This window comes from Vulpes vulpes, chromosome 16 (assembly GCF_048418805.1).
Source record: "Vulpes vulpes isolate BD-2025 chromosome 16, VulVul3, whole genome shotgun sequence".
Taxonomy (NCBI): Eukaryota; Metazoa; Chordata; class Mammalia; order Carnivora; family Canidae; genus Vulpes; species Vulpes vulpes.
Window position 1 is genome coordinate 15,867,829 of NC_132795.1, and position 26,383 is coordinate 15,894,211.

Below are 26,383 nucleotides of genomic sequence, written 5' to 3' on the forward strand. Positions count from 1 at the left end.
ATGGAACCACAAAGACCTCAAATAGCCAAAGCAATCCAGAAAAAAGAAAAACAAAACTCGAGCTATCACAATTCCAGATTTCAAGTTATATTACAAAGTGGTAGTAATTAAAACAGTATGGTACTGGCATAAAAACAGACACAGAGATCAATAGAACAGGAGAGAAAACCAGAAATCAATCCACAATTACATGGTGAATTAATCTTCAACAAAGGAGGAATGAATATAAAATGGAAAAAAAGAAAATCTCTTCAACAACAGCTTCACACAAAAGAATGAAATGGGACTACTTTATTTCATCACACACAAAAATAAACTCAAAATGGGTTAAAAACCTAAATGTGAGGCCTAAAACCATAAACATCCTTGAAGAGAGCACAGGCAGTAATTTCTCTGACATCAGCCATAGCAACATTTTTCTAGATATGTCTTCTGAGGCAAGGGAAACAAAATAAAAAATAAACTAATGGAACTCTCTCAAAATAAAATGTTTTTGCACAGCAAACCATCACCAAAACTTAAAGGCAACCTACTGAATAGAAGGTATTTGCAAATAACATATCCAATATAGAACTAGTATCCAAAATATATAAAGAACTGATACAACTCAACACCCAAAACCCAAATAATCCAATTAAAAAATGAACAGAAGAGGGGCGCCTGGTGGCTCAGTCGGTTAAGTGTCCAGCTTTTGATTTTGGCTCAGGTCATGATCTCAGGGTCATGGGGTCATGGGATCAAGGCCTATATTGCACTACAGGGTGGGCATGGAGATGGCTTGGGCTTCTTTCTCTCCCTCTCTCTGCCCCTTCCCTCCTGTATGCACTCTCTCTCCAAAAAAAGATGTAAAAAAACGGACAGAAGATATGAACAAACATTTCTCCAAAGAAGACATCTAGATGCCCAACACACACACATGAAAAGATGATAAATATCATTCTTCATCAAGGAAATACAAATCAAAACTACAACGAGATAATCGCCTCACACCTGTCAGAATGGAAAAAATCTAAAACACAAGAAACAACAAGTGTTGGCGAGGATGTGGAGAAAGAGAAACCCTCTTGCACTGTTGGTGGGAAATACAAGCTGGTGCAGCCACTCTGGCAAATGGTACGTGGTTCCTCAAAATGTTAAAAACAGAACTACCCTACAATCCAGCAATCACACTACTAGGTATTTACCCAAAAAATATAAAAACACTAATTCAAAGGGATACATGCACCCTATGTTTATTGCAGCATTATTTAAAATACCCAAACTATGGAAGCAGCCCAAATGTCCATCAATAGATGAAAGGATAAAGAAGATGTGGTGTCCCCACACACACACACACACACACACACACACACACACACTGGCATATTACTCAGCCATAAAAAAGAACGAAATTTTGCCATTTGCAACAACAGGGATGGAGCTAGAGAGTATAATACTAACCAAAATAAGTTAGAGAAAAACAAATACTATGAGATCTCACTCATAAGTGGAATTTAAGAAACAAAACAAATTAACAAAGGAAAAAAAGAAAGGGACAAACCAGGAAACTCAACTATAGTAAACAAGCTGATGTCTACCAGAAGGGAGATGGGAGGAGGGAATGAGTAAGAAAGGTTATGGGGATTAAAGAATATACTTATCATGATGAAAAAAAATAAAATAAAAATACTACGTGGAGAAATAGCAGCATTAATAGCACACATCACCTCAAAATCAAAATAAACCAAGGTGAAAAACGTACGCCAGTCACTAAACATTTCACATTCTCATGGTCACAAATCGAATTCTATTTGTAATGCACAAATTATACTTTATAATTCAAATATCATTTTCTTCAACATCATCAAAATGTAACAGGCCATTCAAGATTCATTGGAATATGCATATTTGACCTACAATCACCTGACCCTCAATATCTGAAAATTTAAGAGCATTTCAGTGTGCTAAATTCATTTGAGATTTAAAAATAATGTATGGCATAAGATTTTGCATAAATTATTAAAGGCTTTTGGCATTAATATACAGAAGTAATATCACATAACCCAATAATCCAAAAGAAGCTTTTGTCAACATCAGCATGCTTAAGATGCCTTGGGACCAGAGCATAAGAGAGAGACAATATAAACTGTCAAAAAATCAGTAAACTGCCAGGGAAATTTAAGGATGAGCCTCATTACAAATCACCATTAAATTTAGCCACACTGTCTGGTTCCTAACAGAGGTTTACCCCTGGGCTTCATATGTCACCATTTCCATCGGCAATGACTATCTGTGCCTCATTACACACCAGTCACAATCTATTCCCCTGCCCACCCACACTACTTACCACAGAGCATTTCTACTGCCCAGTAAGCCTGCGTCTGCACCCAGTTTCATCGAGGCAAACCTCCTATTACATAAGATTAAATGGCTACCTTAATTAAAACTTACTGAGATTCTTCATTTGCTTAGAATATTGTCCTGCCAAGCTTTTCTGGATTATATGTGGTCGACCTGTGCTTTTCTGAAACAAAAACAATTGTAGACAATTAAAAAGCAAGATGCGATTAAGCTTCTCTGGAACAGTGTTAGAACTTTCTCCAATATCCTTCTTAAAATGGGAACATTTATATGCTAATGTTTTCGCTATCAAAAATAAAAAGTATATCTTATTGAAACTTTAATTCAAAAAAACAGAGCACCATTCAATTGCCCCAGTGTAGATAAAAGCACAGTTTCATTAGCTTCTCTGAAACCTCAGCTTTCTTCAAAGCCATGAATAGGAAATTCACAAGAAAGAAACAAACAGTGAATGAACATATTAAAAAAGATGAATGCTTAAATACTCCTTCAAAATGCAAATTAAAAAAAAAGATATACCAATTTTTGCCGTCAAGTTGACAAAGGTTTTAAAATTATGATAACTGTAGTTAATTATGGTTGCAAGGTAAAAAGCACTCTCATGCTCTGCTGATAGGAATAAATTGGGAGCATAGTTCAAAGAGAAATTTAGCAATGTCTATCAACGACCTTGAAAATATTCATATCCTTTCTCCTAGAAACCACACTTTTAGAAATATCTTATTTCCAGTACTATTACCATCAGCTTCCATTATTGAGTGCAAAATATGTGCCAGACACTGTTAATGTACATGTTACCTGATTTAATCTTCACAAGAACTCTATATAATGCATATTTTATCTTTATTTTACAAACAAAAATATTGTGGCTCAGAGAGATCCATTATTGAGCTAAAATCCTATTACAGAATAATGATTCAATTTATTTTAAAAATATGTGAGACCACATCATTGAAAAACTGAAAGTGTGTATACTGAAAGGTGAAGAGAAATTCTTTCTCCAGAATGGGATCATGGATAATTACCATGTAGGTAAGTATTTGCTTATTTTGCTTTTCCAAATATCCTACAATGTATTAGTTTCATGGGCAGAAAAATAGTTATAAAAAGAGTATTCTAAATAGATTACATATGAGACTCACAATAATTAAGAGTTTTGCTCTTCACTACTTGAGAGATAACATGAATTCTTATTAGAAATATCCCATCCATGTTACTTGACTAATAAGTCAAGCATACTAAAGCATACTAAAACCAGCAATAATAAACTAAACATCAAACAATCTAAATTCAAGTTCAGTAAATTCTTAATTCTGGTAACAGGTGAAATGATACTCAGAGCAATGAAACTCACAACTGGATTAGCAACAGAATTTTTTAAACTGACTAATTTAAAACTTTAAGCACTGTTCCTTTCCCTCTCCCACAGTGAAGAAGACAGACTGTTTCATGAACAAAAGGTGGGGAGTAAGGAAGAAAGCAAAAGAGAAAAGGCAGTAGGCATGGAACAATCAGCCCCTGAAGAATATGATCATGGGTATAACAATGTAAAACCGACGCTCTAAATACTATGACAATAATAGTTGGTATTTATAAATCTCTTCAACAGTTTATTAAACATAGTCACATACCTTTGTTTATTCATCAAACCTACAAAACTGCTCTATTGGGGATGCATTGAAAAATCATCTTATTTTACATATTTAGAAACCTGAAGCTTAGGGAGTTGTTATTTTGGGGTTTTTTTGTTTTGTTCTTTGGGTTCTTTTGTTTTTTTTATTTTTTAGTGTAACAGAGCCATTAATCAATGCAAGATATCAAAGTTGACTATTCTGCTGACCGAGTCAAATAATCTGGCTGTGTACAAGTTATTTACCTACCACGAGAGTAGGGGGAAAACATTTTAATTAGTCAAAATGCCTTTATCTAGGGGTAGTTGTCTTTGTTATCCAGTAATTTTTATATTTAATAATTGAAAAATGATACAGGTTTAAGCAAACTTTAAACATTCAAAATGTAATGACATTGTTGTCTCAAATTTGAAATTCACATCATGTTTGAATATACATTGCCACAAAAAAAATGTTATTCAACTGCAATTATCAATAGCCTAAATGGCTAGAGCCTATTTCAAAACTTATTTCATCTACAGATAAAACCTCTAAAGATAAAAAAATGTTTTCTGCTCCACATCAAACGATTGTAATATTCTGACTCGATCACTCTCGAAATATTATTTTCGCATTAGCAGTCCTTTTCACTGATGTGACTTCCCTACTGACACCCTCCAGTGCCTTCATCTCCTACCATTCTCCCCTTTGTCCACTCCTCTCCAATCCAACTGAGCTCCTCAGAGTTCCTATGACACACTAGGAACTTGCCTCAGGGCCTTTGCATGTGCTCTTCTCCTATAATGTCCTTTCAGCTCCCTAATTTCTTGAAAGTCCTCCTTCAAAAGTACCATCTCATTTGGCTCTTCCATGGATAGTTACCCTGAAGCTTTAACTCTACCTCCTTGGCTTCACTTCTTTTTCCTTAGGCCATATCACTATCTAAAACACACAGTATGTAATTATTTACTCAACCTGTATACCCCTGTCTTCCCCTGTAGACTGTAAGCTCCAGGAAGCTCACGCTCAATGTCTATCTTATTCACCATTTTATCCCCAGCACCTAAAATAGTGCCCAGTGGGTCATAAGCCCCCATTACAATACCTAACGAATATAGATCAAATTTCAGATTTGTTTTCATTCCATTAGTGAGCAACACCATGAGAGTATATGATTCCTTTTTCTGTCCAATTTTATTGAGATATAATTGACATGTAATCTTGTATAAGTTTAAGGCATAAATATAATGATCTGATGTATGTATATACTGAAAATAATCTCCACAATAAGTGTAGTTAACATCCATCACAGCTCAAAGACAACTTTTCCTTGTGATGAGGGCTTTTAAGATCTATTGTCCTTGCAACTTCCAAATATACAAAGATATTATAGTCACCAAGTTGTACATTACACCCCAGAATTCATTTATCTTATAACTGGAAGTTTGTACCTTTTGACCACCTTCACATTTCCCCCACTGGCTTCTCGTAACCACTAACCTGTTCTCTGTTTCTGAGTTCAGTACTTTTAGATTGCACACATAAGCAAGATTATATAGTATTTGTCTTTCTCCATTTGACTGATTTCACTTAGCATAATGCCCTTATGGTTTCTCATCCAGGTTGCTGCCCCATGCACGATTCTAAACATTATTTTCTTCCCTATCTAAAGGAAATTAAATGCTATCTAATATAATCATAGTTCAACTACAAATTTCCCCACTGGAGATTCTTTTAAAAGTTAAGTATATTATAGTTATACAATTCTCTAAAGAAGAGGTGAGATTAAAAGTACTGGGTGTTTAACGCAACTGATAAATCATTGCACACTCTATCTGAAACCAAGTGTGTACTTTATATTAGCTAGCTGCATTAAAATAAAATAAAATAAAATAAAATAAAATAAAATAAAATAAAATAAAATAAAATAAAATAAAATAAAGGAAAAGAAGGTGGTCAGTACAAAACAGAATGTCCTCTCTGCTCTATAGGCTGGAAAGAACTGCCTTCACTTCCAAAAACCTAGGTTTGTTGCCTCTTATCATCCCTTACTGGTGTGTGGCCTGGTGTGATGAGAAAAACAACTTCTGTTTTTCTGAGCTGCTGCCTAGGCATTTTACAGCCTGATAACCTTGCTCACACCCAGAGTCTGGACATTTCCATAAGAACTTGAGTTTAGAATTCTCATGCTAAGTTCCCACTTCGATTTTCCCAGGGCACCTTTTAAAATAACCACTTAGAATTAAGCCTGCTAAAGTCAGGGACTTGCATTCCAACCACCTTTCAAGCAATAGGTGCCTGGTACCTGCTATCTCCTGCTCTCTCATGACCTGGGGTGGAGGACCGCTCTTCCTCTGGCTTACTGCTCCCCTCCCAGATACTGGGATCTGTATGTAGTAAATCCCGTGACTTTACTTGCCCTGGGTGAGTATATTGAAACTGCACCTCCACTCAAAACAACCATGGGTTTCATCTCCCCAGAGTGGGAGCTCGGAGCCACCTGCTGAGCCCGTGTAGGTGGCCTGTGTTCCCAAATTCAGCAGGTCATAATCTGCATATTTCTAAATTCAAAACACCAGCACCAGCTTCTCAACACACCTGGGACATGTGATTTAAACTTCAAAATTCATGGTGTCATTCTATGTTTGAAATAAGGTGCTACCTATCAACGTACATTGACATTCACGTTCTGTTCTTTATGGCTCAAAGGCAAAGATGCTAAAAGAATATAACGCCATCAGGAAACTGAGATCACAGACTTACTTCATCGTGAATCAGCTCCAGTGGTTCTATCATATATACAAAGGTATTATCTTCAAACATACCACTGCAAGACAAGAAACCACACGAGGAGAAAATTAACAAAAACAGCAAATGAGCTTCACAGTGCATCTTTAAAAATGAACAGTATATCTGAACAAACATCTTTATGCTGCCCCAAATCTAATTCATACACCTGTCTGTGGTCTCAGAACTGTACTAGACAGCAGACAGGCTACCAAAGGTGTTAAAAGTGTATATACCACAAGCATATAAGTTAGAAATGTTATAATACATTTTTGAAACAAAATGGAAAGATTAGAGGATTAATCTGGTACAGGGCTATTCATACAGTTCCAGTATGTCACAATATAATTCCAAGACAATGTACATCTAGTACATTTTTTTTCTTACGCAAATCTGGTATCATCTAGGAAAAAGCAGGTGCTTTGTGCAATAGAGTAATTTAAAACCATCTGATTCTGAAGAGGTGAACAGAAGCATATTTATGGCTGCAAATTGTGAATTTCCATTAAGCAGTATGACTCTATGTTGCATATCATTTTGAGAGATATAGGAAGATTAAGATTTTCAAGATCCTTTTTCATCACAGGCCCACAGCTACACCTTTACATCAAGTATTACTATTTGGGTCCAAAAGGTGCTTAGAGAAATTTTTCTAGAGCCTGCCTTCAAGTCGATGTATGAACTCCTCTCTCTGGCCTCCCATCCTCACCTGGCCAACAGCACCTGCCTGCTATGTCCTCTGACATATACCTCTGGGAAACCTTCCTAGACTAGGTTTGGTCACCCCATAAGTCCCTGACCCTCCCCTTCACAGTTCCTACCACAATGGCAATCAAAGATTAACCTATGTAATCACTTGTTTAATCTCTGAATCTCTTGCAAACTCTGTTAAGAGAACAGAGACTATGCCCTCCTTATTCATCACTCCGTATCCAGTTCTTAACGTGCGACTGGCACAGAAGAGTCACTACAACAAGCATCTGTGAAAAGACAGAAACAGTGAATGGATGAAAGCAAGTTCACCCTCCCACTACGACTCGCACGTACTGAAGTCCATTGCAGGTCGACAGAGCTGCCCTGGAGTCCTTGACACCTCGGATGCTTCCGTGGTAGTAACAGTGCTCTCCGCCCTACAACACAGAGGAAGGTTTCATTGATTAGCCATGCTTCCTATCATTCACTCTTACAGATACTTCTATAAGCCAAAAGGGATTGCAGAGATGGTCCCGCAAAGTCCTCCTGGTTGACATGAAATCTCAAAGGGCACTAGGCAATTTTTCAGCTTTTCTATAATGATGTCATATTATTAAATTTAATGAAGGAGAAAAAGCTATTAACAGGAATACCACACCAACACAACTGGTACAACTTACATACCTTTCTTAAACATGCAAAGGAGTAGATACTTACCAGATATGACTATGGAATAAGGCCTACTCTCTCATTGATTAGAGACCCCAAAGGTGCTGTTAATAATTGCATTTGACAGAAAACTACATAAAATCTTATTGTTTGCTTTCCTACCTTTTAAAACTAGTTTAAAATTTTCTTAGAAGTATTAAATGAACTTAATTTTCAGAGTCAAGTAGTAATTACAAGGCCTATTGTAAAAACACAGGAGTGCCTGGGTGGCCCAATTCATTGAGCGCCCAACTCCTGATTGTTGCTCAGGTTATGATCTCAGGGTCATGAGATCGAGCCCTGCCATGGGCTCCATGCTCAGCAGGGAGTCTGCTTGAGGATTCTCTCCGTCTCCTTCTACCCCTCCCCTGCCCACACACACATGTGCCTTCTTTCTCTCTCTCTCTCAAATAAATAAATCTTTAGAAAGAACACAGCAGTTACTTTTTCCCTCTCTCCCTATCTCCATTGCTATTGTTTTTTAACTTTTATCTATTTCTTCTGTTGTTATCTATGTATTTCTGAGAGGAATATTTATACTCTACATCCTAGTTAAACATAACAGGTAATTTATCACATCCATTTTACTCCTGGAGACAGCCCCTTTGTCCCCCTTCAGCCTCCCACTAGGCCTGACATAGAGCCACCAACCAGGAGTTCTGTTTAGGGCTATCCTGGGAACTCTTCTGCTTCCTTCTATGCAGAACCCTAGACCCCATGTCTTCTCCATTCATGATCTCACTCTCCCCTTTTTTGAAGGTACACATCTTCTGGTGCTTCCTTGAAAAAGTGATCATGGAAGATAAATTTGGTGAGAACCTGCACAAACAAAACTTTCTCTTTCTATCTTCAAACTAGATCAACCATTTGGGTCGGTAGAGAATTCTAGATTGGAAATTATTTTCTCTCGGCATTTCAACAACATTTTGCACAGCTTCTAATGTTGCTGCTGAGAATTAGATGCTATTTAATGTCAGATAATATTTTAAAGATTGACTGATTGATTGATTTGACAGAGAGAAAGGCACAAGCAGGAGGAATGGCAGGCAGAGGGAGAGGGAGAAGCAGACTTCCCACAGAACTAGGAGCCCAGTGCGGGACTCGATCCCACGACCCTAGGATCATGACATGAGCTGAAGGCAGATGCTTAACTGACTGAGCCACCCAGCACCCCTTGATAATTTTTATAAAATATAATTTTCCCCTTTCAAGACAACTTTAGAGAGTTTTATTCATCTCCATTTTCATGAAATCTCAAGACGTGCCTTGCTTATTCACTGTGCTAAACACTTGGTCAAACCTTTTAATCAAGAAAATGCATGCACTTCAGTTCTAGGAAACTTTTATTATTTCTCTGATAATTCACTCCTTTCCATTTTTCTCTATAAACAGAACTCTTCTATCAGTGCAGAGAAGGGACGGCTGCCTGGTTATATGGGGTATGGAGTACATCAGGGATTTAAGTACCCTCTTGTAGACTTTCAACCAGCCTCTCTGTTTTCATGTGCTTTCAATTCCTGGATCTTCAATTGGCTTGCTTCTTGGTTTTCCCCTAATGGAACTTAACAGAACAGGAAAAACTCAAACCTGACAGTTACCCCTCTTCCATTTGCTTTCTATCTCCTAAAAGTTTACAGATACCTCTTGTCTGCAGTCTTTTCTTCTCTTGCCTTTGTCCTTGTAGGTTTATATCGTTTTTTATTCTTTAACTGGTATTTGACTAGGTTGTTGGGAGGGAACAGAGATAAATATAAGCACTGAATCCACACTGTTGAACCAGAGCATCCTATTTGTTTTCTTAAATATAATATATTGAACATACTTTTCATTGATGATTTACAGTCATTTTGATCAGTGTTCATTACACTGTATTACAATAGCCTAAGAGATTATTTACAGTGATAGAAGTGTCTATCCAAATATCAAATGACCACTCCTCAACCAACTCAGTTTGCTTCCCCTTAGAAACTATAATACACATTTCCAGTGCTGGTTGTCTCAATTTGGTATTATAATCAAATTGTTAATATTTTGTAAAAGTTTGCTTTTGTATGGGGTTTGGCTCTCAAAAGGCAACCTTTAACATAAATATTGATTTGTATGCAATATGACAAGTTTTATTTGCATATTCAACACTGGACCTTATAAGGACAAATGGTATCATGCATCTCAGCAATTTGTGAATCCAGGTCAATATTCTGCAGTTAAATTTCACTCTTCACATGATTCTAAAAACAACCATAGGTAACTGCAAATTCCATCAAACTGGTTACTTAGCACTTTGTATCACACCAAGAGGCTCTCTTAAGTCAGGTGATTATTAGAAGTGCATAGCAAACACTGTCATATTTCCTTGACCTTTCTAAGAAAAGCTATGTTTTCCAGATTTTCCTAAAAATATTCTTCTTTTTGCTAGAAAATATCTCCATCTCCTTTCTTAGATTTTATTTTAATTCGTATTAGAAACTGAAGATTGATGGTCTCTCCGTGTAAAAGTCATTGTTAGTTGTTTTAATTAAGGTAGGATATTATCTGAAGGAATTGTTTCAGTTCTCTGTATATTTGAAGGTAAATCACCATATTCTCTAAACCGTAAATAAGACTCAAGGTAACATGCAATCCCTGACATTTATTATCATAAGGAAGCTGGGATATCTAGACTGTGTAGTTATATTAAGCACTATGAGCAATTCAGCAGGCTCTAATTTAATATTAGTATCTGATAGTATTAAAGGATTTTCTGAGTTTCTTATTACTAAAATTATAACAAGTTTTTAAGAAAGCATTAGCATAAAAATACTATCTGGTAACTCTCCAGATGTATGCAACATTTTATAAATACCATTGCAAAGTAACCTTTCAAAGTATTTCATATTAAATAAATCATAGTTGAAAAGAGGCATTCCCTCTTGGGTAACAAGGATAATGGGAGGGGTCCAAGGGATAGGGGCCACTCCCAGAAGGCTTCATGAGTGGTCACGTTGGAGAGTCAGCTCTGGGGTTGCCTTCCACCCAAGGATCTAACCATCTTGAGCATTCACTCACCGTCTCATAGTAACTACTATCTCCATGTACAGATTGGGAGACAGTGACAAAATGCTAAAAGGCCCTATTAAAGAAAGTAAAATCCAAACTGAATGACACGTTTTCAGGCTTCCCAGTTAGTGTTTCTCCAGTTGGGAAGGACTCGGACAGTTCTACAGCACTGGCCAGCCTCTTCGAGACAATACCTACGAGCTCATCACAGATCTGTGACTAGGCAAGTAGCAGGCAGGAGAACACAATGGGCTCATCCAGTGCATGACACAAGTCTATGTGTGTCCACACAGGCATCATCACTTTTCGTTTCAAAACTGTCAGTGAGTTATTTACATTTTTTAAAATAGAGCTTCTGATAAGTAGAAGTTATTGGCTAGTCAAAGGAACTTAAAAATCCTAGTAAGTATGCTCCCCAACCTACCACTTCCACACATCTGAACACTCCACAAGCCAGATAATGCTCAAATAATGGCAACTTTGCTCCACAAGGTTGCCAAGCTCAGAAGGCCACTCAGAACCACCAGGCCACACCTGCTAATAATGGGACACTGACCAAATGTGCATCTTTGAAAACACTTCCTCACCAGAAAACAGCTCTGTGAGTCCAATGCTAACCACCTAAAGAGGAAAACCTAGGTGATTCCCTGGTATTATCAATCAAATGACAGAAATAGTCTGATTCTTTCTTTCTACTCACTTTAAATACAACCTATTGGAAAATAGAACCTATTGTTTTTATTTAATTTATTTTAAAACTGCCCTACCTTAGTGTCTCTGTTTAATGATTTCATCTACTCCTCAATAAAGTTCAATCAGCCAGTTCTTATTATCTTCATCATAAAGAGACCCCCATAAACTCTAGGGGTGCTGGGCGATGCAGTGGGCAGTTTCCACTCAGGTCGTGATCTCAGGATAGTGACCTCAGGGTCGGGAGATGGATCCTTGAGTCAGGCTCTACACTCGGCCGGGAGTCTGCCTGAAATTCTCTCTCCCTCTGCCCCTGCTCTCTCTCTCTCTCTCTCTCAAATAAATAAATAAATCTTTTTAAAAGATAAACTCTCATAAACTCCTAAACATCTGGATAAACATTTGGAAAAAAAACTACATGGGCCTAAGCTCACCAACATGTATATTTTTAATATAAAAATGTAAAAAATCCAGCTTCTGAATATAATAATAAAATAGGACATAATGTGCAAGTGATTATTCTACACACATATCCTTAAATTCACACTTTTCAATCATCAGGGTCTATTAATCTATTTAACACATCAGTGGGCTGGCAGCAAAAGAGAAAAAGATATCTTTAACCGGGCACATAGACTTGAATTTGAATACTGCAGCATAAAGAAATGAAAAAAATATTTCAGAGATTCAGGGAACTTGCGACCCCAATACCATTTAATTATTTATCTTCATTAAACTCAATAGGAGAAAAATGTTCAAGTATTAGAACAGTTTAGCTGTACCAATGCTACATAAATTTTTAATAGTTCATACAAAATTATCCTATTCAAACTTAAAATAGCTTTGTGACGAACCAGTGTTGTCTGCTCTCATGATTTTTTTTTTTTTCCATTTCCCAGCCAGGAGCTATGCCCACAGAGGCCATTTCCTCCAACAGCAAATCCCTGCCAAGAACACTTCACGGAAGAAGTGAGCTTGAACTGAGCTGTGGTGATGACTCGAATAATAATAATAAAAAAAAAGTACAAAAACTTCCAGGAGGGTGATGTGATTATAGTGATAAAGCAAAGAACCAAGGCAGGGATTTTTATCTGCTTGGTTCACTGATATACAGCCAGTACCTGGAACAGGGACTAGATCACAAGAAGCTGAATCAGTATCTGTTTAATGAATACAAATGACTTATTCATGAGCCTGAGTGACAAGATCAGTCGGAGAGGTGCAAAGGATTCACGTTTGTTGAGAAGGTGGGTAAATAAACCCCCATTCCCCACCTGAGGGTCTCTTTTTACTTTAAGATATAAGCAACAAGCCATAAAATTCACCCTTGTAAAGGGTGCAATTCGGTGGTTTTTAGTACACGCACAGAGTTGTCCTGTACCATCACCACTAATTCCAGAATACGTCCACCACCTCAAGAGGAAACCCTGCACCCATGAGCAGTCACTTCCTACTCCTCCTTACCCCCAGCCCCTGGCAACCATACCCTACTTTTGGTCTTCATGGATTTGCCCATTCTGGACATTTTTTAAAAATGGAATCATACAATATATGGTCCTTTGTGACTGACTTCTTTGACTTAGCATAATGTTTACAAGATTCATCCATGTTGTACCATGCATTAGTACTTCCTTACTTGTTATGACTGATTAATATTCGCTTGTGTGGATGTAGCACAGCTTATTTATTCATCGACTGATGGCCATTTGGGTTGTTTCCACTTTTTGATTACGAATAATGCTGCTGTGAACATCTACGTACAAGTTTTTGCTTAAACATATGTTTTTAGTTCACTTAGATATCTACCAGGAGGGAACACCTGGGCCCTAAGGTAACTCTATGCTTAACTTTTTGAGGAATCGCCAACCTGTTTTCCAAAGCAGCACACCATTTTACATTCCTACCAGAAGTATGTGAGGGTTCTAGTTCTCCACATCTTCCTCAGCACTTACTACTGTCCAGCATTCAGATTATAGGTATCTTGGAGCGTGTGGAGTGGTATCCATACAAGTGATCCAGGACCGAAACAGATCCAAGGGGTACCTCCATTTCTGATAGTGGTATGCGGGAGGAGAGGATTAGCTGAGAATCCAGTGGGCCTGCTAATGCTGCAGCCCTGAGTTTGCTACATTTACCCACCCAGGGATAGACAACATGGAACAACAACCCCCCCCCCCCAACACACACACACACACACACACACACACACACACACACACACACGGCTGCTACTGTGCAACTGAGAGTGTGGAAGAGGATAGAGATTGCACCTCTTCCTGCAGGGAGGTGAGACCCACAAAAGAAGGGATTAAGAACTATGCTGACATACCCAACTCCTTCCCATCAGTTAAGTGGCTCTTCCTTCCCAGAGCAGGAGTGAGCAAGGCAACAGGAAGAGGCCGGGGTGAGAAAACAGAGCTAGGAAAGGACATATTCCCCACCCAATAATGATGATAAAGAGTAATAAAGGGAAGTGGAGATGGGAGCACAGCATCTATCTGTTCCCTCTCGGCTGCTGTCAAGTTGATACTTCCTTTCACAGGCAGAATTGAAACTGAGGTATTAGTAAGCACTCAAAGGTATTGGTTCGCCTAAAAGGGACTTAATAGAACTATTTTACAGTTAAAAAGTACTCTTATACTATCATAACTATACATAATTCTTTTACAAGAATACTAAAAATTAACTCAGTTTTAATAGTTTCATCAACAAAGTCGATGAACAAATCGAATTTGTTTTATCATATACTGTGCGCAAAGCACTGTGTGGTTAGGAACTCTAACCAAAGTGATTGTTCTGTCGAATGCAGAGCAAAATTCTTCCATATTCATTGACTGATGCCTGGTACCTATTTTATATTGATTACTTAATTGTTGACCTCTCCAGTTCCTATCTTTGCTTCACAAGGAAAAAAAGTCCTTTAAAAAAAAAAAAAAAGATTTTATTTGGCAGAGCGAGCACAAGCAGGGGGAGGGGCAGAGAGAGAGAGGGAGAGAAGCAGGCTCCCCATTGAGCAGGGCACTGGGCTCCATCCCAGGACCCTGGAATCATGACCAGAGCCAAAGGCAGAAGCGCAACCAACTGACCTACCCAGGCTCCCCGGAAAAAAAAAATGTCTTTTTAACCCACTTTCATCCAATTAAAATAAAAACCTAAGACATTGTCCTCTATTGGTTAAGAAGTGGGAACTAGCTAGGGAAGGGTTAGGTGGTGGTGAGGTGGGAAAAGCTAGACAAGCTTCTTCAAAGTGTGGATTCATCATTCTGATTGAACTCATTTGCAGGATATTTTAAATGTCCATACTTATACTTAAGGTCAAAGCAAAATAGGCTAGGAGTAATCCTTTTCATCTCTAGTGAATAACAGAGTGTGTGTGCATGCACTTTTGTCTAAACAGTATGAAATCTTTGGAAGAAAAGTTGCACACTAGGTGAAATAAGTTTAATTAATCTCACCATCCTTACATGTTAATTTCCTTCACTGGTACTCTGTACAAAGATTTTCCTAACGTGGAAAGCAGTGTGAAGTTAAAAAAAAAGTTTTAAAAAATATGTATGTAATGGTAGAGGGAATGTGGATCTAAACAAACTTTCAGAAAGAAAAACTATCAGTAGGAACCAAAAGCCTTTAAGGAAAAGGCTTTGACCTAGAAAATCCCATTCTCAGAATTAATCCTTAAGCAATTATTAAAGATGTATTCAAAATGTTTCAGGAGGCGCACCTAGGTGGCTCAGGTGGTTGGAGTCCTACTCTTGGTTTCAGCTCAGCTCATGATCTCAGGGTCGTAAGATCGAGTCCCACATCAGCTCCACATAGTCTCTTTCTGCTTCTCCCTCTGTACTCTCTCCTCTCTCTCTCTCTCTCATAAATAAATAAATAAATAAATAAATAAATAAATAAATAAATAAAATCTTTTAAAAAATGTATCAGCCCTTTCCTTACTATTATTTGTATAGTAAAAGACTGAAAGCAATCTAAATTTCTATTGCTATGGGATTTTAAAATAAATTGTAAGAGGGGCACCTGGGTAGCTCAGTGGTTGAGTGTCTGTCTTCCACTCAGGTTGTGATGCTTGGGTCCTGGGATCAAGTCCCACATCGGGCTCCCCACAGGAAGCCTACTTCTCCTCCCTCTGCCTGTGTCTCTGCCTCTGTCCCTGTGTCTCTAATGAATAAATAAGTAAAAATCTTTAAAACATAAATAAGTAAAAAATAAAAAATAAATTATAGGAAAGAATATTATGCATTTTTAGAAATAAAAATTTAGAAGCTTATTTAATACATGCTAAAATGTTCATAATGTTATAAGGTTAAAAAATGCTGCTTCAAGTTCGTGTGCACCATGTCATCTTGGTTTTAGGGGGTGTATATACAAATACAGACACATAAAAAACAGACTGTTAACCATTAATTCATCACATATGATGCAAGTAAGTCTGGGTAGATGATCTATTTGGAAAATGGGAGGATAGTAAGGAACATAAGAGAATAGTAAGGAACATAAAAACAAACTGCAACAAACACTTGCTTTGCCAGAGTTGCAATACCCTTTGTTTTAAATTCTAGTTGCAACTGATACGAGCTCTGATGTGTCTGATTAATCAGGCCTCCTTTTGGGACCTCAAATGACCTCTGGAGGCCAATTAGTTCTTCTGCTTCTTAAAAAGAAAAAAAAAGAGAAAGAAAGAAAGAAAGAAAGAAAGAAAGAAAGAAAGAAAGAAAGAAAGAAAGAAAGAAAGAAAGAAAGAAAGAAAGAAAAAGGAAAACTGACTGAACCTGTTAGTGAGAAGTTTGACTCAGGTTACTGTGGCCTGCAAAGGTGGCTCCTTTGCTGAGTCTATAAAGTTCCCAAGCCGTCTCCTCTACTCCAGACTCATGATTCAGCATCCGCAGCGCTCGGGGCACTGGCATAGCTGACGGAAGCTTTGGTTTGTACGAATGCCAGAAAGCACTGTTCCCGTGCTTGATTTAGCATTTCTGCTCGCCTTCCACAGCATCAACTTTTCAAGAGATTCAACAACCCCCCTGATGCAGCCTAAGGCAAGAACTGACAGGATAGTAAGGATAATAACAGGGAGTTCTTAATCTGTGGCACAAAATTCAAAGGTTTAAAACACCCAGTGAATTACAGATGTGCCCACAGTTAATTGGACAGTTATAATTCCTGGGAAACTCCATACCCCCCCCAGGCGGTATTTACAATTAAGGCCACCCATAAATACCTGGCGAGAAGCTATCGCACTGAAAAAAACATGTTCTTTGTGCTACACAACCCAGCAAGCCCACCTATAAAAGGCCCACTTCTGTGCCAATACTCATTAGCGATGTAGGGAAAAAAAAAAAATCCAGAGATGCCTGGGTGGCTCAGTGATTGAGTGTCTGCCTTGGCTCAGGTTGTGATCCCAGGGTCCTGGGATCGAGCCCCACATCAGGCTCCCCACAGGGAGCCTGCTTCTCCCTCTGCCTCTGTCTCTGCCTCTCTTTCTGTGTCTCTTGTGAATAAATAAATAAAATTTTTATAGAAAAAAGAGCCCAATGTTTCCCATTGTGTTTTGCTTCCCCGTTTCCTCTCCTATGCCCATGGTATCTGCTCCATGGACACTACTTAGGCTCAGTGGCACTCTGTGGGCTTCCTACATATCAGAGTATCTGAATGTAGCCATTCCAAGGATTTTCATCCCAACTGGTGGAGATCACTGGCTTCCTTACATACAAATAATCTCATTTTCATCTAAACCCACTTTCTCCTTATTGACACTCTGTTAAGAGAATAGTTCATCTCCAACTAAATGAGACTGAGTACCCAATTACCTATTACAATGTATGATGGCCTTGCGTACGTTTATTTGCCCTCTCTCTGCCTCAATTTCTTCCTTCCTTTGCATAACAGAAATAATAATAATACCCATCTCCCAGAACTCTTAGGAAGATTAAGAAGGACACTGTTCCCTGAATCTCCCTTCCCCCACCTCTCCTCTGCCCCTCTCAGGCACCAAAGTCACTTGGACAAAACAGCCATTCTAGTCTGGTCACACACTGTGACCACAAGCTGGTGATCTACTACTTGAAAGTATTGCTATGGAACTGGATAGCTCTTTATATCATTCATTTACAGAAGATGCTATATCTAAAACCAAAACAATAAACATTTCTTTATTGGTCCAAATATACAAAATCTCTAATGTTATCTCAAACATTTGTATGTTTTAGTAAGTTTCTTCTAAACTTATTTCAAATTTAAAAATAGCACTGTTGTACAAGAGAACAGATAATCTTATTGAGAAACTTCAAAACAATGCAGCATGCAATGAATAATTCTATGAGCACGTATGTTTATGCTACAGGATTTCCAAATGTTCTTAACTGTACCTTAGAGTGCTGTGGCTTCCCATTTTCGTAATGGATCTCCACATAATCAGAAGACAGCAAACCACTACAAGGAAAAGAAAATAGAGTGATTTCTCCATCTAAGACGCTTAGAGGTTTAAAGATAATCAGCTCAGTAGATGGCTGCTGCAGAAGGCCGGTAGACCACAAAGAAACACAGTCCATGGTTATGAACATGTTCTCATCAAAAGCTTCGAATGGCATCCAGCAACAAATTATTTCTCACCCTCTTAAAAAGACAACATATAGATACTATAAGGATGAACTCAGTTTATACTGAGTTTATATAGGGATCAGCTATTTAAAAAATGGGGGCATAAGTGATAAACTGTACTCAAGAATCAGAGTAGAAATGATGCCTTAAGAAGAGTGGAGTGAAACAATCAGAACATGCTGTCAGAATGGGTCCTTTGGAAGGATAAATTGTATAACAGAGCAGAATTAAGTAAAGATACAAAATTTAGACACTAAGCATCATTTGAGTGATAGGTTAATTAACATGGAAAAAAGAGAAAAAGCAGGTAACAGGAGGATACAGACCCTACAAAAAGCCTACAATTATGCTCTAAATAACTGGAATCTCAATATATAATCACTGAGAAGTATAGAGTAAAGGCCAGATAGTAAATATCTTAGGCTTTTCAAGGCATGTGGTCTCTGTCACGACTACTCAGCTCTACTGAGGTAGCACAAAACCAGACACGGGCAATATAAACAAATGAGTATAGCTATGTTCCAGTAAGACTACATTTATGGACACTGAAATTTGAATTTCATGAATCTTCACATGTCATGAAATTCTTTCTTCTTTAATTTTTTTTAACCACTTAAAAATGTAAAAAACATTTTTAGCTTGAGGACTGTACAAAAACAAGTGTGCTTGATTTGGCCCGTGGGCCATAGTTGGCCAACCCCTGGAATAAAATAACAGTCAACAGTAAAGACTTTGAATCAGACAAAGTAGGCCGTAAGCCTAGCCCAGTCCCTTATTACTGCTGTGACCACAGGCCAGTTACCCAACTCAGACTTTACTTGAGTCAAACGAAGGCAATAGAGAGTATGAATCTCATGGGATTTTGGAGGTTAGATACACACAATGCTTATTAGCCCAGAACTCAGCACCAAGTCCATGCTCAGCAATGAGCAATGAGGCTGCCACTAATTTTTTTTAAAGATTTTATTTATTCATGAGAGACACAGAGAGAGGGAGAGACATAGGCAGAGGGAGAAGCAGACTCCTTGTGGGGAGCCTGATGCAGGACTCGATCTGAGGACTCTGGGATCATGCCCTGAGCTGAAGGCAGAGGCTCAACCACTGAGCCACTCAAGCATCCCCAATGTTTTTATTTTAATTCAACTTCTCCACAAACACTCTTCTCCGTATACAATGTAGGGAATACAAAATACAAGTCTCAGAGAGAGCCACTATTAGGACATCTGGGTTCCTCTTCAGGCTCTACCACTAGAAATATTGATGACAAACAATAGGTCACATGTGCTGAACACTCACTAGGTCCTAGGCACTGTGCTAGGGACCAGAAAGAGGTTAACTCATTTCATCCTAAGGGTAAGTGGAGGACAAAAAGTAGGTTCTTCTATATATGAGCCAGATGCATGCCCTAAATTTAGGCCTCCATTTCCTCTTCTGCAAAAGGGCTGGAGCAGATGAATCCTCAGGTCCCTTCCTACTCTGACATTCTATTTTCTCTAGTTCTGCCTAAGTGTAGGTTTTCTTATTAGGAAATTTTGACACTACTTCTTTAAAAGAAATATATACTTCAAATGATTTTGCATCATTTTGAGAGCTGCATCTGACCCAGGTCTAACATGCCAGGGTGAAGAAGGCTGGAGGCAGCTCAGAGCCAGTCCGTAGAGGGAGAGACCCATGTGTGCCTTTACAACACAGAAATAAGGCAGATGCTGGCGCCTTAGACAACTTCTATTGAAATTATTAATCAAATGTGTATCTACTGATGTTCTACATTTGAAAACAAATTATGGTACGTCTATTCGTTCCCTTTTAACAAGCTAAGAAATAGTCAAAGTAATGACAATTCTTAACTCTATGTACTTGGAAATACCTGACAGGGTGCAGAAACTTCTTTCATTTCTAGTTAATTAAGTCAGCTATTAGCACGGTGAATATACATAAACAGGGCTGTTGATGGTAACATTTCTCTGAGGAATGCTTCTACAACACCAAGGCAGAGAGATGTTTCACTAGCTATCTTCTAATTACCTTTCTCTACAGGTAATTCATTATTTTCAAAGTTCTCAACCACGGGATTACTGGAGCATGTCTAAGAGTTAAAAACAAATTTATTTGCTTGTGATGACAAGGGCATATAATAGCATTCTAACTATTAATTGTCAAATCTGATAAAGGTCACTTTAATTATCTTATTTACCCCTTTTAAAGGGCTTTCCCTCCTTCTCCCCCCGACCATGGACATGACTATTTCTAATATCTCCTGCGTTTGGGAGTCTTAAAGAAGGAAAACAGTGACTTTTACAGGAGTCTGTGACAGACACTGAGCTGGACATAACACTGTATGCTCCTGTCATCACACCATTCCACCCTCTACCTCCTATAAAAAGCATCACCTCACCATTTGCTCCATCCTTTCCTCCAGTCTGACCATGGCACTCTCTCCCTTAACACTGTTTCTGTTGCTCACCACAACATCCCAATACGTGGCATAATCCCTAACGCATAGTAGGCCTTTAATCAATACTGGCCAAGTGAGCAAACATTTGTAATCTCCCTGAAAGTGAATTAACAACAAAATGTAAACTAATTAATTATAATGTTCTTAAAGTCATTTGAAGTCAGATCTTTCAGTGACGAACAAGTAACGCTGGAAAGAAGAAATGAATAGTTAATTATGTGGTGGTGTGTCTCTGGCCCCACCCAGTGGGGAAGAAGCAGGTAATCTCCATCTCCGTTTGCCTAAGAAGGAGTTGTCTGGCAGTCTCTGCTTGCAGATGCTCTTCAAGCCTTCCCCCCACTTCTGCTTCTACTAGTTGCCCCAGTAGAATTTCCTGTTGGAAACGGATTGTTCTGACATGCCAATGCTGCCCTATCTGGCAAGTGTGGTCCCAAGCATAAATGGTCAAGTTGCTTTGTTGATCAGCCAATTGGTACTTAATCTCTTGTGAGAACTGATAAAAGGGAGCTGGGGAATGCCCAGCTGAAATAACCAAACTTTTTCTAATTCTTAAAGCTACAGAAAAGCTATGACATGGCTACCACAATGCCTCTCATGCCAGTTATCTGGTGAAAGAGGGGTGATCCTTGGAAGTAAAGGGATAACTGTAGGATGCAAGTTCAAAGCAAGGTGGGAAAGAGTGGAAGAACCAGAGTAAGGAAATTCTCTTGAACTTCCTCACTCTGCACTTTAATGGTGAATCTATACCACTGTGGTATTGAGAAGAACATGAATTCTAGAGTCAGGCTGAATGTGATTTTACTCAAATATGAAGGGCCAGGCTAAGCACCCTGAAGATGCTGAAGTCTAAGAGCAGGAGAATGGCAAGACTATTAAAACATGACAAGTGAGCCAAGAATCAAACCAATGAAAGGAGCTGTGGTAGAAATGATGTGATGTAGCCACTATATCTCATTTCATTTTTTGCTTCCTAGCACAGTAAACCTATGCTTCAATGCTTCTCCCAGCAGTGAGGTTAAGGCCAAGAGATTGAATTATGGCTCATAAGATACAGAGGATAGTAATGTTCACCCTTCTAGTGTGGCCATTACACTCCATGCATGATTCTCCAAGTTCTCTCTTCCATGGCAACTCTGGAAGCCACGTGCCCCAGATGACATGGCTACAAGATAGATGCAACCTAGTTCCTACATCATGATCTGGATAAGAGCTTCTGAGGAGAGCCACTCAACTTGTATTGGACCATAATATAGGTAAGAGATAGGGGATCCCTGGGTGGCTCATTGGTTTAGCGCCTGCCTTCAGCCCAGGGCGTGATCCTGGAGTCCCAGGATCGAGTCCCACATCGGACTCCCTGCATGGAGCCTGCTTCTCCCTCTGCCTGTGTCTCTGCCTCTCTCTTTCTCTCTCTCTCTCTGTGTCTCTCATCAATAAATAAAAAAAAAATCTTTAAAAAATAAATAAAAATAAAAGATAAAATTTTATAGTGTTAAATCTCAGATTTTATCTTTGTTACAGAAACATGGTTTCAACTATACTAATGCCAAGATTTATCACAAAGAAAAATTTAGAAATTTAATGTTCAAAGAATTTCAGAATCATCAGCAAATACAGCAATATACAAAGAAAACTGCTACAATATCTAAGCATTGGAAATTCACACAAAGAGAGAAATATGCCTCGGGGAAATTTTTCCTATGTAAATATATTTGTTGGAGTCCTTAAGTTTGAGATTTATGTTTCTAATGAAAGTAAGCACATGAAAAGCCAAGTGGTCAAAACTTCCAAAGGTTTATATCTTTCACTATAGGGAGGCTCATTATGAAGAAGCCAAGGAGCTTAATCACTGGCGATAAGTTACTTACCAGGAATCCCTTGTGCCTAAAAATCTTATTAACCAAAAAGAGTGGATGACTCCTAGGTTTTTTGGGAAAAAATTTGAATCCCTTACTCTAAAGAAAGAATATAATGCTTTCTTTTGGATAACGCTGTCATGAAAGGTTAATCGAGCAAATTGAATTGTTCAGAAAGAGATAAAGTAAAGGTCAGGGCCTTGGGCTATGAGGAAAAATGCTAGGGAAGACAAAGGCTAGACCACAAGGAAATCATCTGGTCTACATGAGTTAAAAGTCATTTACTTCTTTATTAAAAAAAAAAGTCAAACTACCAGTCTCTAGAAGTCCAGTTCTGCAATTTACATTCACTGAAATTAATATGTTGAGCCCTCAGAATTTATACCTCTGATTAAAAAATTGTGGGAACAAAATGAGCTTTTCTAACAGGACCTAAAGGCCAACAGAGCATTCCTTCACCAGCGGAGCCAGGGAAAAGTCAAGAATAGTAGCAAGCACCAACGCTTACCATCTGGATGGTCATATAATTTATCATCCAAATCAGGCCATTTTGGGCAGTGAAAAGAGGCACATTAATAAGAGACAGGACAAGAGATGGAAACCAAGGTCTGGGACACATGGTTACCCCACCTCAAAGTCAAATTTAAGGTACATACATAAGTTCTATAAGGAAGGTCAGGTTAGTCTATGAAATGAAAAAAATACCCTAAAGCTGAGATGCTACTAAGCAAGCAGTCTGAGTATGTCTCCTTCTCCAGTTGCTTTTGGCCTCTGTGATTATGTTTATACGGCCACTGTTTTAGGACAATCTTGGGTAGTCCCCTTAGGTTCTCTCTTTAAGTGCAAAACATCCAGAGAGATAGTGGGAGAGGAGTCAGCAGTCAGAGATGTGGAAGCCAAAAAGCTCTAAATCCACATTCACTATGGACTTGTCAGGTCTTGACCAGCTATGCTTATCACATGATGTCTTCATTCTTAAATGAATGGTAGCACAAATATTTTAATTCAGTCCTCAGTAGTAGAACCCATAAGATATTTCCATATGTGTTCAAAATTGGGATGGGAACAGAGTAAACATTTATGTAAACAAAGAGTTAAAAATTAAATTGTGTCTAGAAAAACAAGACTGCCACTAATTTCCACTTTCATAATGTATATTCACCCATCTGATAATCTTCTGTTTGACAGGGTTTAGCTTCTCAATATTGGAAGCCCTGATCATGCCCAGTGGCCCTTGACAGATACACTCAAGAAGTCCCCTGCTGCCCTCTCCACCAGGTCTCATTCATTCATTTAATAACAAACGCTGGTCACTATGGAGATTCACAACTTCATGGGGCTTTGAGCATAATAGCGCTGTACAATGAAGCACCATGCCTGTTCCCTTTTTACACTAGAAGCTTCTCTTTTTTCCTTTCATGCACATACATATTTTTAATTCATCAAATAATTACTATAACTTGTAATGAAGAGAGACACAGAATTTAAACTCAGTACATTCATAGAAGCATAAGTTTGTACCCTTATAATTATCCTCTGTCCTTATGTTGCTTTCCTTTTTTGGAAACAATAGGCTTAGAAGTCAAATGATTTTTCAACAGCCACTTTTCTTAGGGTTTAGGAAAAAATTAATCATCCCACCTAAAATAATTTTTATACCAAAAGTGTTTCAGCTAGAAAATATATAATCCTTTGAGTGTAAACAATACAATAAGACTTTAAAGCTGTGCTAAAGGATTGTAGGCATGAAGAGGTTGGAATTTAAAAGAGTAGAAATGATATGTTAAGTGGGTAAAAGTAATTACAGATTGAAAAGAAGCTTTGTGTTAAATCAAACAAAGACAGCCTGCTAGGCAAGGGCTGGGAATGTGGGCATATTTCATAGAAGGAGAGCTGCAGGTGGAGAACACTCCTAGCAGAAGCAGGATGGAGGGGTGTAAACCTCTTTGAGGGTCACAACAGGAATTTAATGATTTCCTAAATCACATAAGAGGTGGCGGCCAAAATTTTAATGCGGAGGCGCTCTTGCATCTCATAGGTGATGGCCCTGTGCACCATAATCCAGTTCAGAACACCCTAGCCTAATGTAACAGGGAACCCAGGCAGGGCTGCAAGTTAATAGGGAGGGAAATAGACAAAGGAGGAGCGAGGAGAGAAAGGAGGAATGAACTCGAGGAGATGTGAAAGCTGAGGACCACCATCCAGGCTGGCTTGATGAGCCAAGGAGAGTAGCCAATTAAGAGTTCCCTTCGGAGGAAGTAGCACCAATAGACATCTTTAATTAAATAAAAATGAAAGATGTTTAATTTTTCCTTCTTGTCTTTGAACTCAGACCACACGAAGTGGCGAACCCATTCCGAGCTGCAGCTGCTAATATCTCTGCAAGTAAGTATATGCCAGAAATTCCAAGATTCCCCCATAACAGAGTGTCAGGTATTCTCACATATCTGATTTTACCCCACAGATCATGAAACAAAAAAGATTTTTAGGGACACCTGGGTGGCTCAGCGGCTGAGCATCTGCCTTCAGCTCAGGACATGATCCTGGAGTCCCGGGACTGAGTCCCACATCGGGCTCCCTGCATGGAGCCTGCTTCTCCTCCCTCTGCCTATGTCTCTGCCTCTCTCTCTTTGTGTCTCTTGTGAATAAATAAATAAAACCTTTAAAATATATATATTTTTTAAACATAGGGGAAATGGAGTCCAAATAAAAACAGCATACCTCTTGAACACAATTGCACATAACTGAAATGTTCTGATACACAACTTTAAAGCTAATAATGAATATTACAGTGTGTTGAATATTGCCAATGCGGGTTCTCTTCTGACTTGCCCAACATTTCTTTTTACAGCTATTAAACTTGGCATCACACACAGTGAAATTGTAAAGAGTGGGTATGGACCTGTTATCCACCTTGCCTTCCTGAACTTTGTGCAGGTCAGACAGCTCTCCTCCAAAACCAATTCTTGCCACGTCCTAGGAGAACTCCCTGCTTCTTCCATTTTTCAGTTTATCAGAAAAACTGCACATATGTTTACACAGTGTTTCATTCTTTCCAAGTATGAATGAAATGGTCAAGAGAATAAAAAGGAAACCAATGGAAAAATTTGTCAGAAATAGTAAGCATTAAATAAGATAGCTGGTTACAAGATAAATATGCAAAAACAAAATACATTTTTATGTGCATCACCAAAAACCACCTAGTAGTAGTCTAGGAGAAAAGTTCCTACCAACAATGACAAAAACAGAAATGAATTCCATGTATGTGTTATATATGTAGATATATAAACATGTATGTACAGATGCATAGATGCACACTCTATAACTTTAATGTTACTTCCAAGCAAGATCCAGTAAATTTTTATAACTCAACAAAATTATTCCAAAGTTCATCTTAAAGACCAAATGTTTATGACTACCTAAACATTTTTCTTAAGAGTTACAATAGGATATTAGTATTATATTTATATTACTATTGTAATAACCAAGCTACACAGCAGTGACCTGATGAGACAAATGGCTCAAAGGAGAGAACAGAAAGCCCAGAAAGAAATTCAAGTTCATATCAAAAACTTTATATATAAAAATAATGGCATTTTAAATTGGTAAAA

The 26,383-nt window shown here is 38.3% G+C and overlaps 1 protein-coding gene across 6 annotated transcripts in view; it reads right to left on the bottom strand.

Annotated features, from left to right (window-relative positions):
* The window catches only part of ADAM23 (ADAM metallopeptidase domain 23), a 169,406-nt gene that overhangs the window by 64,605 nt on the left and 78,418 nt on the right, over positions 1-26,383 (bottom strand). For all 6 annotated transcript variants that reach the window (XM_072742146.1, XM_072742145.1, XM_072742143.1 and 3 more), the window contains exons 4-7: positions 18,233-18,296; positions 7,785-7,867; positions 6,714-6,777; positions 2,431-2,503 (exon numbers count right to left, since the gene is read on the bottom strand). In XM_072742146.1, coding sequence (XP_072598247.1) covers positions 2,431-2,503; positions 6,714-6,777; positions 7,785-7,867; positions 18,233-18,296 — 284 coding nt within the window. The remainder of the gene's footprint in view (positions 1-2,430; positions 2,504-6,713; positions 6,778-7,784; positions 7,868-18,232; positions 18,297-26,383) is intronic.